Source organism: Sinohyriopsis cumingii, chromosome 16 (genome assembly GCF_028554795.1).
Source record: "Sinohyriopsis cumingii isolate HCF-2022 chromosome 16, ASM2855479v2, whole genome shotgun sequence".
In the NCBI taxonomy this organism is placed as follows: Eukaryota; Metazoa; Mollusca; class Bivalvia; order Unionida; family Unionidae; genus Sinohyriopsis; species Sinohyriopsis cumingii.
Window position 1 is genome coordinate 75,305,441 of NC_142976.1, and position 8,333 is coordinate 75,313,773.

An 8,333-nucleotide genomic window follows, 5' to 3' on the forward strand; every position below is an offset into this window, starting at 1 on the left:
AACGTCAGCTACACTAAATGTATGAATTGCATCGATATGTAGAAATGCTATTTCGCCCAAATAGAAACACATTGGGCCCTTCGGTTATAGTTAACATGTAAAGAATTCATTTTGGTCAACTAATGATCAATCGACGAAGAGTCCGCCCATAAAGCTTGTCAGGCCCCCAAAACAACCAATCAGTAACCCCTTTAGATGGACTGTGCTTCGATACTGATGATCAGAAGCGTTTAATCGATACATGCTATATCCTATATCCAGCGACAAAGAAAGGAAGATAACATATTACGTAAGGTAACTATGTTATATAGCATCTTGAATAATGACAAGACAATTCTAAACTGACGGAGTACCATTGCCGAGATGCTTTTGGGTGTAAGTGGACGATTTGTTTGGGCACACAGACTTAAATTAATTCAAATCTTTAGTTCTCATATTGTGGTATATAATCGATGACAATGATTCTGCTTCATAGTATCAGTAATTATTGCTTTTATTGTTGCATACACACTATTATTATTATTATTATTATTATTATTATTCAGATGCTACTGGTTCCGTGTTTCGTTGCTGTTTTTCATCTGGGATGGCCGGTGCTGGCGCAGTTTACCGATGACTGTTTCAAGAAACCAACTATCGCCGAGGAAGGAGTCAAAACCTTTGAAAGGTAAATATTCCGTCTCCAACTTCGTTTCTCTTCATCGGAAACCTTATATGTACATACTCGACGAATTCTAGAAATAAACATGAGCTGAAAACTTGGTTAATTAAATAAAGATTTTAAATCGTTTTACTCAGAATTATAAAAGATAACTATAATCCCACGCAAGTTCATTGCATATATATATATATATATATATATATATATATATATATATATATATATATATATATATATATATATATATATATATATATATATATATATATATATATATATATATATATATATATATATATATCTTCTCCGGTGACTGTGATTCAAGGACTTTGTCCCACCCTCCTATCCTTAAAAATATCCTGCTATGAAAATATGCATAAATTGTGATCAAGCTATAACAAATGAGACTGTCACTGTCATTTCGTATATTTGACAGTTGACTACCATGGTGACCAATGTGGAGAGAGTCTTAAATTAAAAATCATCATGGGAACTATATAAGTTTGTGTCTTTCATCCTAGCCGATTAGGATGGTGTATAGTAATGGAGAGACAAAATATAGAGGGCGTAACAATAGATCCTTGCTTACACCAAAACATGGGAATAAGTATCTAGTGTCATGTCTTATGCGGATTTGTTGAGATTTCATCTCATTTTTTCAGGGGCATATTTTGTATGCTTTCTGCGAAACGAAAATTTCATGTCATCGGTTATGTAATTAGTTTAGCTAGAAAATCGTAAAAATGTTCTCCAACTTTAGGAAACGAAACCTCAAAGACAAGTTTCAGTCTATCACTGTTAAAGAAGGCTTTTTAATTTACATCCAACCGAAGGGAACGAAATTCAAATTAATCAGTGAATAAGTGGACGTCTTGCAAAAAAGAAATAACAACTTAATTAGAGTTTGCAATAAAATGTACTAATACCAAAAGTAGACGGTAAAGTTAGGTTAAATTTAGGATAGTTATTCGTTTATACCCAAATGTCTCATAAACTATCACACTCTCACCTGGAGACTTTAGTGTTCTGATAATATATATTGTGTGTTACTTGCTATATATGGCATAAAAAGGAAGAATGAAGACACTCAGATTTTTCAGACAATGAAAAAATGTATTTGATATTCGACACCTTTGCGACGCGCAGCTCACGTCATCTGGTTGTGCAAACTTAAATAAGTTCCTGATATATCTTTCCTTTCTATGTCAAAACAATTTGTATAAAATCCCTTCAGATTAACTAAGACTTTTGTTAGGCATTAATCTGGTTACAGCTCATCCATAAATCAGAATAGATCGCATTCCATTATCTAGAAATAACTGCATTTCAATAAAATGGCTGGAACATTTAGTAACAATGACCTTTTATAAACCAGCCAAACCTCACCTATTTGCTTTGTCATTTTACTCAAAAGTCAAACTTCTGAAGTCAACCTTTCATTTTCTGTTTAGACTGGCTTTAATTCTTTTTTTTTCTAATGAATGCTAGCAATGCAATATTCTTCACATGCCGCAGGCGAAATCTGTGATAAAGTATCAAAGATGTTCTTAGGGACATGAAGATATCATATCAACTGATTGACTCATTTAGTTCAGTGATACCTATCAATGATCACACAAGTTATACCTATTTAATGAATTTTTTTGCAATATATTTGTAGAAACCCAGAAGCATAACTATAATGATGGGTTGCATTTTATCCAGCGTGGTCTGATCAAGAATTTTATTTGTCTTACAAGGCAGTAGACAGTAGACAGTCGTAAGCTGTTGAGTGTTTTGATTTCCTGATTTGATCTTAATGCAATTGTCTTAGTCTACAGGTAAAAACACCATGATGACTAAAATGGTTAAACGTACCAAGGACTCTATATATGTATTTTATAAATATATCTATTCAAAATGCGTAAAAAGAAATAGAACTCAGCAGACATTCCTTCATCATATTTATTCAAGGACAACATAACCTAACCATTCCCGATCTTAGCATGTATCAATACATCTATCTAATCAGAAAAACACATAGGATGACCACTCAACGACAGCGTCAATGCTCATTCCTTCCTTCAACAAGACAACAGTTTACAAGCTTACCCTTTCTTAATTGCTCCATCCAGGCAGCACATTTTATATGAACACATGTGTCAATCCAGGGTGAAATAACATTCTGTAGTGACAAGCATCCTACATCCACAACTATATATCCTGTAATTGAAAAGTGAATTTTGCGTAAATGAAAGATTCCTCACCACAACCCTAATGCCGCATATATTCCTAAAACTAAATAACCGTGTCTTCTAATACACATAATGATTAGTATTTATCTTGAATTCATAAACTCAGCATTCTTCTTTCCATCATCACCATCATATCTTTATCTTCAGCAGCCTCTTCTTCTTCTTCTTCTTCTTCTTCTTATTATTATTATTATTAATTATTATTATTATTATTATTATTATTATTATCATTATTATTATTATTATTATTATTATTATTATTATTATCATTTGCAGTGTCAAAATGCAATATGAGCAAGTCCTTGCTTCAAAACAAACTTTTCGTGAGTTTGTACAGCGTTTGCAGCCGGAGAAAGCTCTGTAAGTGGTTAGTCTGTTGGTCAAGTATGTAACTTCTGTATATTATTATTTTATCTGATAAAAATTAAATGCTATTTGAATTAGACCCCAGCGATGGACTGGCTCAGGATACATGCTTTGTCAGTGTTGCAGAATTTATAAGGGAAGCCTCTGTGCAACAACTAACTGAAGGGGTCAAAATACTCCTGAAATTCACGTTTTACTTTTCATTATCGATACTCGCAGTTAGGGAGTGACCAAGATGGACTGGTTCAGGATATATGCTTCATCATTAAACAAGAGTTGAAGAGAACAAGCCGCTCTATAACAATTCTCAGAAAGCGGACTATTTTATTTCAAAATTTGATCGCCATTTGGTCTGATAATAACCCTTTATAACCGTAAAGTAGTTCTATCATTTATGACTTGCTGCGTTTATCGCGATGTGTTGCCACTCACCATTTTCTTGCTAAAGATCTAGAGCGTTTGTTTCCCAGACAATGGGAATAGTGAGCAAGATCTCAACAAAATATTGTAAAAAACCAAAATCACTTTATTTCAATATAATTGGCCTGCGGTCCACAGTATAATATTCTGTGGTATGATATATACTTTTGGAATGCTACATTTTTTTAACACAGCTGAGGTATACGTTCTTCATTTACATATGCACTTAATTCCAAATAGCAGCATTTTCATTATTCGGTTGGATATTAAAGAGCCTCTCTTATAGTAACCGGTCTGTACAAGTAATGTTATAAATTCTACACGTTACTACATCACTGCCTGGCATAAGAGAGACACGTTTATGTATGCTTGATTGTACATTACATTATATTCATTTGTTTTGGCATTGTCTTCTATTGCTAAATTCTGGGCAAACGCAAACAAAATGAAATTCATCCTCTATTAAATAAATATTTATTACCTTGCACAGTATACAAAATCTAAATGCTATATCAATTTTCTCTCCTTCCTGTTTCAATCATTAGTGTATGGCTTGAACACCTTACTTGCATTAAATGTCTTATTAAATTAAAATATTTATTACATGAGAGGTATTTTGTATGTTGTAGTAGGAATTTATAATGACTATAGTAGAGAAATGTTGAGGAATTAGTAATAGGCTCTGACCAGTTTTGAAATGCCATGTCTGAACCGTCTTCTATGTGAACTCCGAAATAGATCTCTTTCATTGCCAACATCTTTTGTTGTTCAGTATAACCAACCCTATATTAAAAGAGAATATAATTAATCTGCGTAGCCCATTTGACTCTACCAACTTCGTCTAGATTTATCAACATAATATAATACTGATGTGGATATGTATTATCCGATAATCGCTTAATTCTAATTCGTTAATCGCACAATTTGTATTCTAATATCTGATAATCGCATACTTTTAATTATGTTTACCGATAATGACACAATTGTAATTCTATTAGCAGATAATCACAGAATTGTAATCCAATAATTTATATCTTTTTACCCAAAATGAGGTAAAGAGAGGGAACCTACAACATTCCTCTATAGACGCCCAACCTGTATAATTTCGCCCAATTATTTGCAGTATCTTAAACAGAGAGATATCTCTTACTCAACTGAACCAGCACTTATTCAATATCTTTCGTGCATTACCGACATTTAAGGTCCATAACATAATACTGGTTTAATCAATGATTCAATTTTTTTTATAAAAAAAAAACAAACATTTTAACATCAAATTGCCCGAACAGCATTTGAAAAGAAAATATTCGTGTCATAGGGTTTTAGGTTTCTGCAGTTAACATTTGTTTAGCCATAGACGATTTCAATTTCGGTGTAAAAAAATAATCCCATACATTTATTATAAGGCACTACCTCTATCCGTTCTTCATCAAAATACCATATATCCATTCTTTATACATATCTCCCCAACCATTCCTATAAACCACTATTTTGTTTTTTTGTTGAGGTTTACCTCCATAGTGTTCTATTACAAAAGAGAGCACGATTGATATTGCTTGCAAATTTAGATCGGGCACTATCGAAAACGTTTGCTTGTTGACTTGAATCAGTAAAGATATGCAAAAATGAAGCATCCTTAAGTACAACATTAAATTCTTTTTGGAGGATGAAAAAGTACGGTTTAACAAAGAGTATTATGTAAATGTTTTTACAAGATTCGCCGACAAATTTCGCTAATTTATATAGGAACTACTGTTTACTTGAATTACAATTTACCTCCTTTCAAATAGTGAAAAGAATGATGATGATGATGATGATGATGATAGCCCTCGGTCATTTGACTGCACATCGTATTGTTTATAACGCATGGATTGCGTAGAGGGGTGGATCTAAATTCAGGAAGCTTGAGTAACATCAAATGTTTTGACTTCTTCTTACAGCGACTATGAATTGAAGCAATACTTCCATGATGTGTGCCCGAGTAAGACTGTGTCAGCCAAATTCTATAGTATTCCTTACCAAACAGGGTACAAATGTTGGACCATACAACCTGTATTGTACACCAAGTGCAGCGGGTAAGTGAAACAAATAAATACATACGTGAGTAGAGTACATATTAAGAGAACTCAGCCACTCATGTACAGTTTTGTTTCAACCATGCAAACAAAGTGTCATACGTTTTGAGTGTCTTAAACTTTTCAAACACGCTTTCAAAAATATCGATTTCTCTGTTGAGCCTCAGTTCTGTGCTACAATACTCATAATACTGAACTGTTTTCTCTATAATGTATCTCCAGTCAAGAAGAAGAGGAATATTAAAATCATAAGAGATTCAAGTATTTAAAATCTATGACCTTATTGTCTGCCTTGCAAGCTTTTACACAAGGTCATGGAATAGCACAGCTAGGGTGCAGGTATTGTGCTTAAATGCAAATTGTTGAACTTGATAGTTACAATACTAACCCTGGTATACTTAGATGCGTTAAATGACACTAGGAAATACAACATCCAGCTGTTGCATTATACAATGTTGAGCGACAATATTGCGCACAAAGTTTACTTAACACTGAGAACTATATCTGTTAAAAGAGTCATTATAGCCATATTTTTAATAATTGTTTTTATTGCTTGATGGCTTTATTAGCCTTCAGTTTTAATATATTTTCATCTCGCTAAATATTTGTGTAATGCCTTTGGATATGGAACATTGATCTCAGTTGCATAAGAAACGTATGTAGATGTAATTGTCGTTTCACAAATTAGGTTTAGAAATGTTATTTGAGTTTGTCGTTTCTTCAGCCAATATTGTGAAACCTCTATTTACACTCTTTCCACATTCACACGTAGCTTTTTGTTGATTTATATCTACAATCTATTCACACCTTTCACTGTAATAATGTTTTATTCTCTGTGACTATACTGAGGATTGACATTTCTCGTATTTTCCCTGCATCAGGTTACATTGGTTGCATTAGTAGCAGTTTGCAGTTGGGTGTGTCTCGGTTGTGATTGTAACACGTATTTCTGTAACTTCGGCTAATGTACTCCTAATTTTCAAAAGACACATTTGAAAACAATTGCACATCTAAACTATGTATTACTGCAAGGTGAAAGGTACAGTGGATATTATTTGATCCATGTGCGGTAATAATTCTTCCCATTTCAACTTATTTTAGTTACTTTTGTGTCAAGTTTTGGTAACAAGATATGTTATGGTTGTGCTAAAAAAACTATATTGTAAAACTCTTGAGCATACAACATTTTAGTTTATAGTTGATAATACTACATTTAAATGTTAACAAGGCTTATATTTTCGCAAGATTGTATCAACAGTAAAGCAATTTTAATTTGCTTTTATTTTGTTCATACACAGACTTGTAGTTTTTTTTATACTGTATTAGTTTTTCAGCCTTTATGTAATATGTGATTTGAATAGCTTTGAATCTCTGGCTCGGGAAATGGGGGTATGCGAGAAAGCGTGACATCAGCTGCCAGTCGGTGGGTGATTCTTCCCAGGGTTTTTTTCTGGGTTATTCCTCCACCAGCTATTCTTCCCGCCATACATAGCCTAGAAGAACACATGCGAGTGGGATAAAAAAAAATTGTTTGTGTATGCATTTTTCATTTCACTTCTTGAGACATATAATGTATCAACAAGCTAGGTATTTTCTACAGAACTCGTGCGGGTAGGCAGATGTTGAATAAGACCAGTACAACTAATGGAGGCTAGATTCCATGTAGTTCATTGGTTTGCGTACCGGACTTGCATGCAGGTTCGAATCCTATAATTAAATCAGCGTTGATCAGTTAAAATGCCGTTTCCCTGGTCACTTTATTCTCCAAACGACACTTCTCTCTCTCTCTCTCTCTCTCTCTCTCTCTCTCTCACACACACACACACACACACACACACACTTCTATAATTTGTCTGAATCAACATCTGTGTTTGACTTAATTCTTCTACACTTTCAGAGCCACGTGTCAGAACTGGGATGGCGTACCCTGGGTTAGCGACCACAAGTTTCTTTGTAAGGAGAAGTATGTCTATGAGCATGTCTGGTCTTATTGTGTCAACGATAGACAAGAAAATTCCTTCGTGCTAATCAAGGTGAAGATTCCCAAATATTGCGCTTGTACTTTGGCAAAATGTTAGTCAAAATAGAATCCTTAATATGACTATAGGTTTTACTCAAGTGAATAAGAAAAAACTTGAAAATTAATCTCTGTCATGACATGCTATGTTTAAACATTGGATGTAATTGTGAACATTCTTGTAAACTCTTTTACTAATTTGTACCAGCATTAATAAATACAGAATTTTGCCCATACTCTGAATAAGCTCAAACGTTTCTTTTTGACCGTGCAAGAAGCAGAAATAACAATGGAGTAAAGCAATACATATGATACGGCATACTGCAAATCACAACCGCGCAAGTCCACTATATGAATAATGTGATTTTCAGGCCCTATATGCTTTGAAAACAATATCGATTTTCTAAAAGGCATGCATTTGTATTCTAATACATCTTGCTTTCCGTTACATTCAAAATATAGGCAACAAAAGACGATTGAAATGATTAGCAAACGCTGCCAACAACATTCACCACTGTCGTGTACCCGACTCACGATTTAGGACTAATATATATATATAT

General features: G+C 33.6%; 1 protein-coding gene across 1 annotated transcript; it reads left to right on the top strand.

The window, feature by feature from the left end:
* The first annotated feature begins 557 nt into the window (after positions 1-557).
* LOC149780811 (uncharacterized) lies at positions 558-8,009 on the top strand. Its single transcript, XM_089936425.1, has 4 exons — positions 558-667; positions 3,172-3,255; positions 5,622-5,756; positions 7,654-8,009. Exons 2-4 carry the CDS (start codon positions 3,179-3,181, stop codon positions 7,832-7,834), a joined length of 393 nt encoding a protein of 130 aa, XP_089792551.1. The 5' UTR covers positions 558-667; positions 3,172-3,178; the 3' UTR covers positions 7,835-8,009.
* The last annotated feature ends 324 nt before the right edge of the window (positions 8,010-8,333 follow it).